Below are 17,275 nucleotides of genomic sequence, written 5' to 3' on the forward strand. Positions count from 1 at the left end.
ATCATCTAAACACAACCTCCACTCTCTCAATACCACAACCTCACGGATTTAAGTTGCATGTTTTTGTGCACAATCAATTAAAAAAATTGGAGGAAGGTGACGATGTAAGAACATGATTACTTTTCAAAAAAAAACACAAATAAAATTAAGATTCATCGCGCTTTAAATTGCTAATTACGTGTATAAATTTATTTTCATTTTTTCACCATGAGTTATAATCTAATTTTGCAATTTTATATATTAATATTGGTATTACATCAAGATTTTTATAAGATAAAATTTATTTTATCCTACGAATATTAAATTTGAAACATTAATATACCTTTTATAGACAGCCACAAAATTATTTTATTCTACAAATATTAATATTGAAACAATTAATATAATTTTTATATGCCACCGCAACGCACGGTTTCTCAGATAGTAATACCTTTAGTCAGAAATTCTCCGTGCCAATCCTTGTGCTAAAATTTAGTCGAGATGCTGAAAATATCATTTGTACCGGGTGCATGTTCAAAACAGATTAAAGCTTTTATTTAATTAGAAAAAAATGAAAAAAATAAAGCTTTTATTTAAAATTTTCGGCCAAATATGATGAATATCAAGAAAGCCGTCATTTATCACCATATTAAATAAAATATTTTATTTATAAGAGGCTCCTCAAATTTTAGCCAACCGTAAGTTTATCCGAGTATAAACAACTAATTAGTTAACGACTGACTGACAAAAAAAAGCTGGACGAATAACTAGTGCAAGTAGCCAACAAATCAGTTAATTGTGGGTTTGGCTAGTACTGTCACGTAAATTGTACAAAAATTCGATAGTCATGTAGCACTGCTCGTCTACTTCTAACGTACGGGCAAATATCAAAAACTTACCAAACAGTTATCTGATTTCTACAACAACACTTTTTTTACCAGCTTTTTTCTAACCGCACAGCAATTTTTAACAGCACTCCCAAGCAGATAGTGTTATAAAAAACGAAAATCAGACTTGATCGGTAAAATCAAGGAAAAAGAATTAATTGAATTGATCGAAGATTAATCGGATAATTAATTGAATAATCAGATATTTGATCAATTTGTCGAGTTAGGGAACATAGATTAATCGGTGACTAGTCATCGACTTTTAGAATGGAGCTCCCAAGTCTTAAATTTAAAGTATATATACCGACCTCTGAGAATAGGGGCAATCAGTTTCTCCCATTGAAGGTTGAAAGTGATATCAGAGCACTAGGAGATTACGTTCAGTCCGTCACACAGGCACAGAGTCAGACCATACCAACCAGACTGCATCCAAATCAAACACGCCTTAATAGAAACACTTTCAGCATACCTTGGATAACAAATCTCAACTACACGAACTATCTAAAAATGATACGTGCAGCACACCGACGATACCAAACCTCTAGACACCCTTCCAGGTCTTTGTAATCTTCATGGCATTGCTTTTATAAACATAACACAGACAATCAGACCAACTAGTAAAATCCATTATACTAGTCTTTGAATAATTATTAATAAAAAAAGAATAGGCAATAGCAGCTGGGATCAAAACGTATATAGTTTTTCGGGAGACAGCATTATAAGATCTCAATTAAATAGTATTTGGTAACAACAAACATGTTGATACTGTAATGAGGGATGAAATAAATCTAAACTACATTAAAACTCTTCCAAAACGGTAAAAAAACTGAATCACAGTTTACTCCTGCCCATAATCCAAGGAAAGTACCTCCTCCTTGATGTCCAACACTTCTTCCACTTCAACTTCTTTGGCTTCGTACTCCTCTTCTTCATCACTGGCTTCCCCATCTCTCAGTCTCTGCCTCTCCAGCTTCTCTTCATCATGCCATTTCTTCCACTGGCTGACCCACATCTCCCACTCCTCCTTCAACTTCTTCCGCTTCTCGCGCTCCTGTTCGCTCAGCAGCAAGGAGACATCCTGATCTTCAGCTTCATATTTCTTGCTGTACTTCTTCAAGTTCTTGGCGATCTCTTCTTCCTTCTCAGGGCTCAAGAAAGATGGTGGCCTTGGACGCCACAAGAACTGCAAACCAACAAAATATACATCTCCATAAAAGGCAGAAAAAGATGATGTTTATATATCTGAATAGCATGCAACATAAATTTGGTACTATGATGAAAAATCCCTCACACTAAAATTTAAACATCTACATGCATCTCTTCTGACTTCATTTCAATCATTAAAAAGCTCATAATAATGGAAAGGAAAAACATTCAATAGTCTACATTACCTGAAAGAAATGATCCTTCATTATTCTATACAGCAGCTTTCCGTGGAAAGACCATATATTGAAACCATTTTCCATTTCATGAACTGAAGTGACTGCGGTAGCAACATACCTGCAAGTATACAACATAGGAAGACAGTTATATCACCAAGGCCCAGAACACATATGAGATGATGATGCAAACTGCATCCACGATGTCTTTTTTCTAAAATAATGTTTCCCTTTGACAACATAAAATAGGAATGCCTTATAGTCAATTAGTCATATTCGTAGTATAGATGTGATAGGATTTTACAACCAAGGGTTTGCAAAAGAATTACAAACAAAAGCAAAATTAAAAATATACATCATAAATACTATAACAGATTACATTTTCCAGTTAGATACGTAAATACCTTCCTGTGGGATCCCACTCTATATCTGTTGCCATGAAATGCTCAGCTGTAGCCATGGTTTCAAGGTCATCCACATTGTAGAATTCCAACTGCCCATTAAAACCCTTCAAACCAGCCAAAATAATAAAACGTCCTCCAGGTGACCAGAAAAGGGCATTTGCCTGCTTACCCTTTAGGGTTGTTAGCTTTGACACTCGACCTGTATTTGTCCCACTCCGCATAGAATAAAAACTGATGTCAGGTCTAGGATTATCACCATGAATAACAGCAAACCTGTGTCCCTTTGGTTCCCAAGCAAATGCGATAATCTTGTCATTCTTGTTCTCGAGCTCCAAAACCTCAATAGGTATGTCTCGCTCTTTGATTCTAAAGAGCTCAAATCCAGTATAAGTGCTCTTTTTAGTTTTAGTATATCGATCCACCTTGACAGCTAGATAATCCCCATTACTTTGCCAGTACATTTTGCAGTCACTTACACTGAAAAGATTTTTCTGTCTCAATTCTTCTTTGCCGGGGATTTGGATAAGACTAACCTGCACAGGGAAATTTTGATAAGATAGAATTAAGACAAATCTGGACAGCTGTAGGTAGATAGATAATTAATGTATAAAAGCAATACTAACCCTTGCAGGTTGGTTCCCGCCACCAAGTTCAGGAACAAAGAGAGCAAATATTGGATCTGTAGGTGACCAACTAAAGTCCATCACATTTTCAACCTTGATTGATTTTTTGTCGATGAGAGTAAATGTATCAGTTTCATATACAGAAATGACATTTTTTCCCATTCTAGCAAAGTACTTATCATCCTTCCCTCCACTCCATCTGCATAATGAAATATAAGTTATACTTCAGATTAACACATGTCATTTTATAGTTAAGACTTAAGATACAATAGCAGAACCATTACCGGAAAACAGGCCACGACACCCCAGCAAAACCCCCGGTTCCTCCAATTGCAAAATCATCTGCACTTCCTTTAAAATCTCTCATTATCTTTCCAGTTCGCACGTCAAAAATATTTAGCACAACCCTCTGAAATAAATTTCAGTATAAACACAATATCAGGCCGAGTACATACATATATGTTTTGTACAAGAAACAGGAAAAATAAATAAATAAATAAAAGCTTCTTACATGACTATCACGGGGATTGCTTGGTTCATGACTGCTGTAAGTTACCAAATATTTCTCCCCAGGAGAAAAATCAATCAATTTCACCTACCATCAGAGAAGAAATTAATTTATAAATATTAAATTGTCAGAGGAAATTAATTGTTAACATGAACAAAAAGTAACCTGTGGGTGAGCATAACGCATAAGACGATTAAATGTAGAAGCACCACCCCAAACAGCCGCACCCTGCCTATGAACAGTGGCCAAGTATGTCCCTAATGGGGACCATTGCACATAACTTTCGGTCCAGAACTGCATGAATTAATAAGATAAATATTAAAATTAAATGTTAAATAACAAACTGTAACCCTCTTCAAGCAATGAATACTTAATAGAATTTTACTGAGCACCAATGTTTATCATCATGATCTAAAAGGGAATCAACTTTGCAAAATTCGAAATGTCCAAATAATTTCGACAGACAACCAAGAAAAATTCACTTACATTGCGCTTGTAAACAGGATCAGCTTTTAGCTGTCTCGCATCATTCCATAGAACCTCAGTGTCTGAGCCAGCACGGATAACAAACTGGTCTCTAGCTTTTTCATCAGTAAGCCAATGCTGTAAATTTTCCTGAATATTCCGTATACAAATTGCATTAATAAGGGTCAACCTTGAATGCATGAATTCGTATAATATAATGCGAGCTAGGAAGCTTGAGTGCAGGAGTTCTTAGTGCAAGGTACTAAAATTCGGCAAATTTAAAAATATGGGGATTCGGCATATATTAGCATATTACATATATACATATATATGTAGTATATGAATTCAATTGTTTCATTCAAATTATACTAAATAGTCAACCAAATAAGTTCATTATCCTCAATAATATGTGTCATTTTTACTCGATAGCACAACTGATGCATTTTAACATACTTAGTGGGTTATGTTTTTAAGTATCTTTCATTATTTTCTCCCACTCGTGGGAGAGATAAGAATCCCCAGAAATCCTGGTATACCCAAGAATCCCCAAGTATCGAGTGCGCAGTGTGGCAGGTATGTGAAAAATCCCTTCTTTCTAATATGCGAGCCTATAGATAATAAAGAGACACCAATGAACTGCCTTGGCTACCTACCCCTGGCGTATAGGGCTTTGTTTCTGGAGGGGCCCATTCATCTGGAACTTTCATGAACTTCTCAATTTCATCGAACATGTTTACAGCAAATATGTGGGCTCTGTCTAACTTGTATCCATTTGTCTTCTCCTTTGCAAGTTCAGCTTCCTTCTAACGGAAAAAAAAAACATCATCAAGCAGATATAAAGAAAATTCACAATCACAAATTCCCAAGGATTCTTTTCGTTAGAGATTTCAGATTGTAGAATACCATCAATCACTTCTTAGTAACCCTGCAACATACTCATCATAAGGCATACCATTTAATACAAGTCCTAACAAATTGAAGACACTTTGAATAGTTCATGTTGGATAACAGGCAGGAATTCGAAAATACATAATATAGGCAATTAGTCACCCAATTGAATACTCCCTCCTTCCCTTTGGATTGTTAACATTTTTAAGAGAGGGTTCGGCACACATTCTAAGGCTCTTATATAGTATAGCTTCATTAACTATTTCAACTTCTTTTTTTCTTCTGAATAAAATTTTAATGTTCAAACTTTTATTCAGAAAAAGAAAATTTCAAAAATAAGTTATAAAACTATATTTTATGTACGTCTTAAAATATGTGTGGAGCAATGTAAAAAAAATGTTAACAATCCAAAGGGATGAAGGGAGTATAACTTACTACAGTATCAGTACATTTAAAGAACTACTGCACCAATTTGAGAGTAACATATCAAAAGCAACGCTCCCAATGCATTTATCATATCTACATGTTTGAGTAACATTTTACCTGAGGAGTATTATACTCAATGAAGCAATAACCAAGTGTTTTTTGAGTAGCTGGATCAACTGGCATCCATAAACCATCATCTTTAATCACTCCAATTTGACTATAAATTTTCTTCACAACGCCTTCCAATTTCTCGAACTTCTCTTTTGGCACAACAGGCAAATTATCCACAACAATAATATTACCAAATCCCCCCTCAAATTCCAATGAATCCTCTTCATTTAAATCCTCATCATCACTTCAAACAAAAAAAAAAAAACACAATATAAAAGACATCAAAAAACACAGCAATTAAATATAACAGATTAGGGTTCATCCTAATTATCAAGTCTGATCTCTACTTTAATGCCTAAAATTCAACATAAATCAAAAACCAAAGCTTGTTTTTATTCTAATTCAGATTTTTCCTTTTCAATGCTAAAACTGAAATTAAAACACGACAATATAACATAATATATTAAACTTTACTTCGATTTCAGAATCCAATTTCTACAACTTTATTAAGCCAAAACCTAAAAAAATCACAGTGCAAAAATGTTTTTTTTCATACATCTCAGAGCCAGATTTTAACTATCCCACTCAAAACTCAAAAAGACCATAACTTGTTTCTTCTCCAAACTCATATATTCACACATATTAATCACAAAAACCCAAACCAACAACAAAAAAACAAAAACATGGGTTGTTACTATAACCAAAAGGGTCAAAGAATCTACCTCAAGATCCCAAAATCTTGACCTGGAGGCAGATGAATCGAATCCATCTTGACATCATTCAAATTGATTCCCAGCCGTGAAGCTCTTGCTATTATATCCTCCATGGGCACTGTATCAATCGCCATGATTCCTAGAGAGAGAGTGAATAGAGACCAGATTATACTCCAGCCTCTAGAGAGAGATTGTGTTTATCGCGTGAATTGATTTGCAGAGCTTTTCAGCGGAAGTGAGAGAGAAAGATGATAGTGTGCAAATTTTAAGGGTTTTGTGTAGAGGATGGGCTTCAGTTCTTTTATTCTTCCTGTGGGCTTTCCATGGCCCAAATTTACACAGACCGTAAAATTATAGGAGATTGTAACTTAAAAAAAAATCCGGATAATTATAAAATATTATTTATATTGTACACGCATAAATATCATTTTCACATTGATTAAAGATAGGGGTGTGCATGGTGCGGTTTGGTGCGGTTCCGGACATTAACCGTTACCAAACCGATGAATGCGGTTCGGTTCGGTTAATCATCATTAACCGTAACCACACCAATTAAAACGGTTTTTCGGTTGCGGTTAACCATTAGTCGGTTGCGGTTTTTTTTCGGTTTTTCCACTATTATTTGCTGCTCTTGTGCATAATGATTTTTTTAAAAAAATATAAAATTTTCATGAACATGTACAATATGTTCGGTTACTATTTATTATTGTTCTATATGAGGATATAGGAAACATTACATACTTTCATCTAAAAAACTTTAATACACAATAAAAACTAAAACATACATATTTTGACAAGAAATTAGATGATGTCAAGTCAATAAAATTACCCAAAATCAACTAATCATGAAATTCAAATAAAAAGTTTTCAAAAAGTACATAAATAAAAAAAGTAGAATAAGTTTTATAATAAAATTTGACCAGCAGATTAACAGCAGAAATATTTCTGTTTTGTGGCAAATCACAATAGCCCAAATTTTCGATCAAGCGCTCCTCCAAATATTTGGGTGCCCGGTTATTTAAGTGACTCAGCAAGTATGCAAGTATGGAAGAAGAACCTCCATATAAAATTAGACGTGAAGTTTAAAAATGACTAAAGTGCTTTATTACTATATATATATATATATATATATATATATATATATATATATTTCGGTTCGGTTAATTTCGGTGCGGTTTTAGCATAAAACCGAAAATAAAACCGCACCACTAATTTCGGTTTTTTATCTCGGTTATTTTCGGTTTTATTTGCGGTTTGGTTTTTTTCGGTGTGGTTTTTCGGTTTTTTTAGGTTTTTTTTGCGGTTTCGGTTTTTCCTGCTCGCCCCTAATTAAAGATATTATGTGTAGTTTCGGAGTTCCACCAAAATTTTAAATATGTGATTATAAAGACTAACAGTGTTACATTTTCAATATTTAGTATTATGTGAGGCACCATTATATTTAACACCGCCAACATTTTTTCGGTTTATATGTTAATATTCTTATAAAAAGTATACAAATAAACAAGATTTGTAAAATTAACAATAAATTTAAAAATTGGCATGCATTCTTGATAAATTGCCTTCTGATCTGTACACGTTTCTGCGTAACGATCCACTGTTTTATTATTTCTTAAAACTCGTATGAATCTTTCATTGATTGCTTGCTAAATAAAATTAATCGTGTTTTTAATATGTTTTGATGTATTATAATATTTTATTTGTAATCTTTCAAGGATTGTTTATTTAATACCATCTTATTATTATTATTTTTATTGATCATAATTTGAATTTTTTTATTATGAAATAATTTGTGTTTAATTATATATACATATGTTGTCTCTTTAAATACGAGAGATACTGTTGTAGATAAGACTAAGGAGTCATTCAGCAAATTCTGATTAATTAAGATAGCTGAAGGATATAAATGAATCATTTATATGAAGGCCGAATGAATAAAATTGTTTGATACGTAATTTTTCTGAATGATCAGAATTTTAATTTTATTTGATTTTCACTTCTAAAATATATCTAATTATAAGTTATGATCCCTATTAAACACAATAATCAAATAATTATAAGATTTATTTAATAAATTATTTTTAACCAATGAAAATATAGTCGCGAAAATATCAAAAAAAATATAAGAGAACATTATATAATATGAAAAATATAGTAAATTTTGTAAAAAAAATTGTATTGTTTAAGAAATAATTAAATAATATAATTATATATTGGAGATTAACAAAATACAAATTAATTTGATGGTCAATGATTTAAACAAGTGTCCGCAAATATTCTCATCTAAATGATGCAGTTACAATTTGAAACATGAATGTTTCAGCAAGTTTCAAGAATCAATCATATCATATAATAGTTTACCAAATGAGATTAGCGACTGAGCGATTCAGTTTTCAATCAGTTCAGCCGCATTCAGAAGTTTTCAAATGGCCTCTCAAAGAGAAGAGAAGGACTCCTATTTTCACCAGCATCAACATCCATTCAGGTTATGGGATAAAATCTAAGTCTTAAGAGAATCACAAGAGTTGTCATAGGAAATATCATCCTGATAAAGAGTCAGAAGATCCATCATCAATGTCCTAAGTTCTACCGGAGAGCAAAACACGCAGATGATGAAGTGAATTCAAATTCAAACACTATAGTTGAAATTGTTTAACACTTTGAGGATGTGTTAGTTGTTGGCGAGTAAGGTAGTTCATATGTTAGCACATGGTACTTATTGTAACTTTACAACAAATAAAAGAAAAAAGTGTGACGAGATATGCTAGAGTTTACGGAGTGGTATCGTACTCCTAACCTTATTTCCAAGGAAACATAATATATAAAAGTTTGATTATTTTAAAAAATAAATAAATATAAGCAACACACAATGATGTTATAAACTCTAGTCCATGGAGTTCGAATAAAACTTAAAAACAAGCCGCACACAATGATATTTAGAAACCTTCCTTTTTTTTTTGCTAAATGAGATATATGGAAACCTTCTAAGCTCAACACAAGAATAAGATTTTAACACATTGATTTCAAAATATTTGAAACACGGCCTAACACTGTCAACAAAGTATAGGCAACAAGTATTCTAAACAGTTCTCACATAGTTCATTAAAGAAAGGAAGCGTTTAACACAAACAATATCATCATTTTTAGCTGGAGCATTCTCTAAAAATACTGACATACAATCATGATTTCTAGAATCAATGTCCTGATCAATTTTATTAGGATAATGAGAGAAAACTATAACTTCTTTTGAAACAGCATCGCTGTGAAGCTTGGAAGCTAAATTGGATGTTTGGGTGTCTTCATCGTGATGAAATCTTGATTAACAACATCAGATTCAAATTGAAGAGATTTCATGTCAGAATTGTCCAGAGCAATGCTAGGACGATCCCTAACAGAAAAACCAAATCAATAAAAGGTGTTTTGTGCGTGAAAATGAGAAATAGATCGAAAAAATCAAATTAAATAGCTTGGCAGGGCAATCAACATTGTTAGGACCATGGGCAGATTCAGGATTCAGAGTCTCAAGTCAATGCTTAGAAAATATGAAAAATCTCAAACATAACACTTCCCACTAAGGGTACCTGCGGGTCGGGTAGGAACGATTACAAGTAACCAACCGAACCCATTTAGTTCAGGTTTATAATATTTTAACCTGTCATAAAAATAATTATCCACACAAAATATATATGTCTTAACTTAACGGTTTATGTCTAAAGTTATCTGGTCCTTTCCTTAATTTATAGTTTATAGTTTTTTTATAACCGGACAACTTCAGCTCTATAATTATAAAATAATTATACAAATTAAGAATCAAGTTCTTTGTAGACCACAAAAACACTGGAGTATCGTAGACCAACATCACAACCATCCATCCAATTAAATCCAATGATGATGAGTGTATCATTTCTTGAGAAAATATTATAATTTTATTACCCAAATACACATATATACGATTAGGGTATACACTTTTAACGTTATTTTAGGAGTACCTACATGCAAATCTAGAATCACTCTCTTTAGTTATGGACGATTTTTTTGTTTATCATTTTGCAATATCTTTTTGTTCAGCACATCAAGTCATCACTTTCTTTATCATTCATCTAGCATAAATAGTTGTTGTGCTGCCTAAGACAAATACACATGTATACAGTTGGAATAGACATTGATAACATTTTTGGGGGGATGGTTACATGTATCTTTCCGATATCTCGCTTTTTTCTGCACTTGTGTTTACCAATTTCTTTATCCTTCTTCTAGCATTGATAGTTGTGTTGCGAAATCAAAGAGCTTCTGCACTAAACCTCTAAGCATCGCTAGTTTCGTCCTTGCTGTAATGATAGATTGTTGCAAACAACAGCTTTCATAGGAGGATGTCATGGTGGTCGTTCTGCAAGGATCGTCTGCAATGATCTTCTTGTGGTTAAATGATAAGGAATGAGTTAGTAACTGCCAATTCTTTGAATGCAAGGTTTGAGATATTATTTTCGTAGACTTTTTGTCTACAATTATATCCCCTGAAACTAAGGTGTATAAAAGCATATACGGAACAATTTTTATTTTTTAAATTAGATATTATACATAAATTCATCACAGCTGTACAATTTAATTAGAATTTAATGATGGATTCTTTGGTCCTCGAAGACTATGAAAATTGTTGTACTACACTGAAACCAACTGCACAAAACAATAGTAAAATATAAACTTAAGTTAGCCGTTTATGTTTAAGTTATTCGGTCATTTCCTTATTTATAGTTTACAATTGTATGCTCTTTCTTTTACTATATTCTATATCACTTGTATTGATTAATTTACGTTCTTTCATGTTGCATATCATCTTAATTAGTTGAGTTCTTTTTTATTGTTTGTTTATTGAATTTAGTGTGTTTGAGTAAATAATAATACTGAAACTTATAATATGGGTTAAGTTTAACAAAAATAAAATAATATAAATCACTTACACATGCTCATTAGTGTATTATATAATGTCCAGTTGGGTTGGGTATAAACTAATAAAACCCGGATCCCACCATATTAAGTCAAGTTTAAGATATTTTTTAACCTAATAAAAATTCAGTTGAATTATTAGAGGGTTGGGTCGGTCAAACTAAGGGGGGTTTGAGTCAGTTTTGTCAGTTTGGCTAGGTTACGGGCACCCTTACTTCCCGCTATGTTTATCTAAAATAAAATCATATTGTACTATGATGAAAATATATAAAATAATAATCATGCATGGAATCATTGTAGAACGTAATCGTTTGACGCTTTATACTGTATATGATAAAAATGACAACTAACAAATTCTCATATAACATACACTACCTCATATTTAATTATATACTCTAAACTTGAAAATAAATCAATTTACATGGACCAATTTTAATATTTTTGATATTCATTATAAATTGTTTTTTAGTTTAGAGTAAAGAAATTAGTATGCCAATTTCATACTTTGTTATGAAAGTACTACTCCTTCTGTCCCATTTTTAACAAGGTGAAAGTACTACTCCTTCTGTCCCATTTTTCATGTCCTTTTTGGAAAAAAAATTTAATCCTAAAATATTTGTCCCTCTCCATTTTTTAATATCATTGGAATACAATTTCCAATATTTGACTAATATAAATATACAAACAACTTAATTTCATTTAGTGGAATTATCAAGAATAGAAAACAAAATTAAATACTCAACTAACATTTTTTTAAGATACGTATTTTTTTCAAAAGAGACATGTATTTTGGGACGAAGGGAGTAATAAGCATTATGCTTCCCAAGAAAAGGATAATAGCCATTAGCCTTCAAAAGAAAAAGAAGTTCATTCTTATTTTGAAATAGAGACCTGCTAAGAACTGCTACAAGATCGACCAGATATAATTACTTCAGTTGGCACAAAGAAGTACTAATGCTATATATAACGCACATTAATATTTATGTGAACTATGATCTACTAATGCAATATTTAGCATTAATGTCCTTGTAAGTGACTTACTATATATTATAAATGAGTGTAAGAAAGCTAAATAATTTACAATCTATAATCTAAGATTTTACTAATTCTTATCAAGGTGTATTTGACATTGTAGCATGTCTACTTGGCTTCATCGACCGGATCATATAATTACCAAATTCGTTACATCCGTTAGGACTATCCGGCATTCCAGTGACCACATCTCCATTGGACTCCAGGCCTACATATTGTTGTATAACCAAAACTGAATATTTGGCTGCAAAATCAGATGAAGCCAACAAATCTCCAATCGCTCCGAGATCCGGACACTCACTCCAGTCAGTCAAACCAGCTGTCAAGGGAGATACTACTCCTTGCCCTCTCCCAACTATAAAAAGGTCATGAGGCGTATCTATTGATCTAATTGCTGCCACTGTTTCTTCCCCATTATTAACTATTTTTTCGATATATGTTATGGAATCATCATTGGCACACTTTGCTCGAAATGCATTTATATGATCATCATCTAATTGTTTCTCCTTATCATGATCTGTCAAAACGGTTAGAACTCTAGGGTCATCTTGATCAAAACATGACTCCGAATTGGTTTCGCTACTGTCATCTCCAGGAATAAATCGCATTACAGTGATGTTAGTGCCTGGATGATCCGACATTTTCCATGCATATGCTAAACCTTCTCGATCATCTGGTCCACCGAAGAAAAGCATAGCAATATGGTGAGAAATTTGAAGTGGTGATAACTTGGTTGAAGAAGTGAACCCTCGATCTACCAAAATCCCGACTGAACATGGAGCATTGGCTAATAAATTTTGATTAATCATCCGAAAAGATGGATTCATAACTTCCATTGCTCCATCAACTGTCTGTTGTTTATGAAATGGAATGATGACGAAAGCCACACGCTTGTCTTCAGCGACGGTGCATATATCTTCATGCATAGTTGAGTATGGTGAAATTGCTGTAAGTGGCTGAACAGTCACACATTGGACGTGGTGTTCAAAATTTTCAAAAGCGTTGATTATATGATCGCTCTGAGCTTGCGTGCGATTAAGAGGCTGACTACCACTTTTCCTGGTGCTATGGACAATTAGCATGGCAGAGGATCGACCAGTGAGTTCCACGAGGAGGAGAACATAGGCACAAATCGGGGATCGTTTTGTTGGATTGGAGGTTTCAAGAAGATTGATGATTGTTGGAACATTTTTTGGAGAATGAAGGCATACTAATATTCTAAATTCACTATCCAGTTTCGTCCGTTGTATAGTTCTTCGTTTGTATGATCCATACTTCCTTGAAGGCTTGTGAATTGATGTAATAGTTGGGGTGATAATACTTGTCATAGCTAGTGTTACAAGCACCATTATTGCAAATGATTTTTCATCAAGAACCTGAATACACATGAATAAGATAAATAATGATACCTTCAATTGCATGCTTTTATAATTTGGTATATATGATTATATACAAAAAGGAAAAATCTCAAGACTATATACCTTTTGATCCTTACCAACATTTAGAACAATCATTTCAACAAGTCCTTTGGAGTTCATGAGCAAACCAAGAGTGACCCCGTCATGAAATGGCATATTATAATATAATGCAACAATAAGAGTTCCAGCTATTTTTCCAGCACATGCCAAAACAATGACGAAAACCAAGAGCGCCCAGGTTCCAACTCCATTAATGGCGGAAATTTCTGTCTTAAGGCCACTAATTGCAAAGAAAAGAGGCAACAAAAGCCCGGACACAAAGTCTTCGAGCTTCTCTATGAGTGTAGCACCTAAAGGCCCATTGGGAATCACTAATCCAAAAACAAATGCTCCAAAAACAGAATGTGTTCCAATCGAATCCGTGATAAAGCCACATACCATTACACCTGTGAGAATCAAACATATATGAAATTCACTAATATTTTCGCCTTCGGGTGTTTGTTGGGTTATCCATTCAACCATGGGACGAACTACCAATATACAGAAGATTACAAATGCAATGCCTGAAAGAATCACCCAAAAAGAAGTAGATGCCATGCTCTGATTCTCTGCCAATGCCATGGCAAATGCTAGCATAATCCATGCGCACATATCATTAACAAGAGCCGAAGACATGGCAATTCTTCCAAGCTCCGTGTTGAGTAGTTTGAGCTCAGCTAGTATTCTAGCTAACACGGGGAATGCAGTGACCGAGAGCGCTGCCCCAAGAAATAGTATGAAAGTGCCTTGCTTAATCATTTGTGTTTTCTGAAGTAACAAAAAAGAGAATGAAATGCCTATCAGAAAAGGCAAAATCATACCCGCAATCGCAATAGTTAAGGCTTTTTTACCCGTTCGGCGGATCACATCAAGATCCATTTCTACTCCAACTAGGAAAAGAAAGTACAAAAGCCCTATATTTGCCATAGTCTCAAGAATCATAACACTTCTCAAAGGAAAAAATGTCTCAGCAAATTTCTTGCTCTGACCCATCACTGATGGTCCCAATATTATTCCACCCTGTTGAATATTACAACGTTGTTATTAACAATCATATCAATATACTCAATAAGTTTCTACATATCTTAACAAAATATATATAATATATAATAGTTCCTTCATTTTATATTATTTTTCGGTATAACTCATTCATGTGAAGTTGTTCTGACAAAAAAAAAAAAAAACTTACGACGATCTCGGATATGACACGAGGCTGGCGAAAGGGTTTTAAAATGAAAACAAGAATCCGAGTCATTAACACAATCATTGTTAACTGCAATATAAAAAGAGGTAGAGAATAATCCAAAGGATTATCACCCTGCCAAATCCCGTTTGTTGATATCATCGTTGGCCCATAACATATAATCACATCAGAACTTTTATTTCCATCAGCCATTTTTGTTTCACCAGCTCCAAGAACTCCTGAATTTATCACCGTGAATTTATTCAAATTCAACGAAACAATTCATACATAATCCTTATAGCTAGATTAATTTAACCCAGAAAGGATTTAAGGTAATTTATTTTGTTGTTTGTTCATGTAATCTAATTCCCTGTAATTTTGATTGATTAAGGAATGTAAGAATCTAGCTGAATCAATAAATGGTCTGTGTTGGTTGAAAAACTAGATTTTCTAGTGGTCAATAACATGCATCTTTAGTAAATTGGTATCTACCATGACACGTAAACAACATGCAATATTATATAATAATTATATTAACTCAACATAAAAAACAAAATAAGAAAATATCCTTAATTGAAAAAGTAATCTAAACAACATGCAACTTTAACAAAAAAGATAAATCATAAGTCATCCCGATCATGTCTTTTAATATTTTCCCCTTTTTAATGTGCCTCTTAATTTTTTATATATCAAAATTTTTCAGAAATATTAAACATTAATAAAATAAAAAGGTGAAAGAAACAACACTTTTAGAAATATATTAGATATTATACTTATATTTATATTTGAAAGCAACGATGGTTGCTTATGAGGTTTTAGAGAAAAGATTGAGCTAACTCTCTATTTTTCTCATGTACTTTTTATTTATAAGATTAACCCTCTATATAAAGGTAAAACATCCTTTTCCTCCACCCAATAATATGTAACTTCCCATTACGTTAATCACTCTTATTAATAATTATATGTGTAACTACTATGCACATATTTAACATTCACATATATTTGTAACTCATAATAATAGGCCATTTTATACTTAATTATTTAAGAAAATGAATTCTTAATTATTACATCTACCACTTGACTTCTTTTTGTGAAAAATTCTAGTAACTCACACTTTTTATAGAGTCTAAGAGCATCTTCAATGGGGCTCTTAAATCACTCTTTATAATATAATATAATATTTGGCTCCTAGTGAGTTAAGACATTGAAAAAGATTTCATCTTCAATGCTTCTCTTTATACTTGCTCCCATTTCATATTTTATTCATATAAATGAGAGAGAAAGGTAAAAAGAGAGAAATGTTGGTGGTAAAGTTGGAGAGAAAGTAATATTATATTCATGAAAAAAGTGTTAAGAGCTCCTACATGCTCTTTAAAAGAGAGGAGAGATGATGAGCTCTTAAATTTTTAAAGAGTTTCAAGGAGCCCATTGGAGCTCTATTTCTTGCCTTGCTCTTTAAATTTAAAGTTAAGAGCTCATTTAGAGAGCCCCTTGGAGATGCTCTAAAACTGTTATTTTACACCAACCAGTAAAGATAGATTGAAGAAGGAGGGTTGAATAAAATCTATGAAATTTTCATGACCTGATTCTTCGAAAATAGAATCACAGCAATTTTAAACAATCAAGTAAATAATACAAGATATTTAAAATTTTGGATGGATTGATTTATCACCTGAGATAATTATATTAAGAAAAAATAATCTGTGATATTTTTAAAAATACACAGCTGCACCTTTTTCAGAACTTGAACACAAGAGTCCTAAGTTTTGCTAGTGTTTTCTCACACTTGTGAAGTGCTGCTACAACTTAGTTATATACCCCAAGTTTACAAGGCTTACTAGAATAAAATATTGACACACTATTCTATGCCTTGTTTCTTCATTCTTGTCTTAGGTCTTCTAGATTGTCTTCATATTTGACTGAATTTCTTGTCTTAATCCAAGTTGCCTACATAGATTTTAGAATGTTTCCACTTCTTCTTAATTTTCCTAAATAGGTTTCCATGTCCAAATTAGTGTAATTAACCCACGTGCTGTAAGAATACAAGACAAGTCATTTTCAACGAATGTTGATTTATCCATTGAAATGCTCTTCATCCGTTGAGTGATTTACAAACTTTATCAATTTAAGCTTCATCTATTGATTAATTTACATACTTTATCAGTTGAAGCTTTATCCATTGATATCTGCTAGCTCTTCATCTGTTGATCTTCCTTCACTTAAATAGAATTACATGCATAGAATATTTACAATTGGCCACCCTATTCTATATATCC

At 32.8% G+C, this 17,275-nt stretch overlaps 2 protein-coding genes across 3 annotated transcripts; both read right to left on the reverse strand.

Moving 5' to 3' along the window:
* Positions 1-1,499: 1,499 nt before the first annotated feature.
* On the reverse strand, positions 1,500-6,658 carry LOC108202617 (eukaryotic translation initiation factor 3 subunit B). Of its 2 annotated transcripts, none has more exons than XM_017371098.2 (11): positions 6,393-6,658; positions 5,677-5,914; positions 4,899-5,045; positions 4,267-4,395; positions 3,946-4,074; positions 3,784-3,867; positions 3,557-3,681; positions 3,273-3,471; positions 2,650-3,182; positions 2,258-2,366; positions 1,500-2,049 (listed from the first exon to the last, which is right to left on the reverse strand). In XM_017371098.2, exons 1-11 carry the CDS (start codon positions 6,515-6,517, stop codon positions 1,705-1,707), a joined length of 2,163 nt encoding a protein of 720 aa, XP_017226587.1. In that variant the 5' UTR covers positions 6,518-6,658; the 3' UTR covers positions 1,500-1,704. The 2 variants fall into 2 exon arrangements, with proteins under 2 accessions (XP_017226587.1, XP_017226586.1); XM_017371097.2 differs by having other exon boundaries at positions 4,899-5,048.
* Positions 6,659-12,439: 5,781 nt separating this feature from the next.
* LOC108201209 (cation/H(+) antiporter 15) lies at positions 12,440-15,212 on the reverse strand. The gene is made up of 3 exons (XM_017369504.1): positions 15,006-15,212; positions 13,841-14,836; positions 12,440-13,735 (listed from the first exon to the last, which is right to left on the reverse strand). The coding sequence occupies exons 1-3, from the start codon at positions 15,210-15,212 to the stop codon at positions 12,440-12,442; spliced, it is 2,499 nt and encodes an 832-aa protein (XP_017224993.1).
* Positions 15,213-17,275: the final 2,063 nt, after the last annotated feature.

Source organism: Daucus carota, chromosome 9 (assembly GCF_001625215.2).
Source record: "Daucus carota subsp. sativus chromosome 9, DH1 v3.0, whole genome shotgun sequence".
Classification (NCBI taxonomy): Eukaryota; Viridiplantae; Streptophyta; class Magnoliopsida; order Apiales; family Apiaceae; genus Daucus; species Daucus carota.

What these genes read in the sequence shown, in the direction of transcription:
- LOC108202617 (XM_017371097.2), bottom strand. Translation starts at nt 6,517, where the DNA reads ATGGCGATTGATACAGTGCCCATGGAGGATATAATAGCAAGAGCTTCA. An exon ending in GCAATCCCCGTGATAGTCAT is followed by an intron (nt 3,682 to 3,783) that starts GTAAGAAGCTTT and finishes AATTTATTTCAG; the next exon opens with AGGGTTGTGCTAAATATTTT. An exon ending in TGAAGGATCATTTCTTTCAG is followed by an intron (nt 2,050 to 2,257) that starts GTAATGTAGACT and finishes GTTGGTTTGCAG; the next exon opens with TTCTTGTGGCGTCCAAGGCC.
- LOC108201209 (XM_017369504.1), bottom strand. Translation starts at nt 15,212, where the DNA reads ATGGCTGATGGAAATAAAAGTTCTGATGTGATTATATGTTATGGGCCA. An exon ending in GTGTCATATCCGAGATCGTC is followed by an intron (nt 14,837 to 15,005) that starts GTAAGTTTTTTT and finishes AATATTCAACAG; the next exon opens with GGTGGAATAATATTGGGACC. An exon ending in ATGTTGGTAAGGATCAAAAG is followed by an intron (nt 13,736 to 13,840) that starts GTATATAGTCTT and finishes ATGTGTATTCAG; the next exon opens with GTTCTTGATGAAAAATCATT.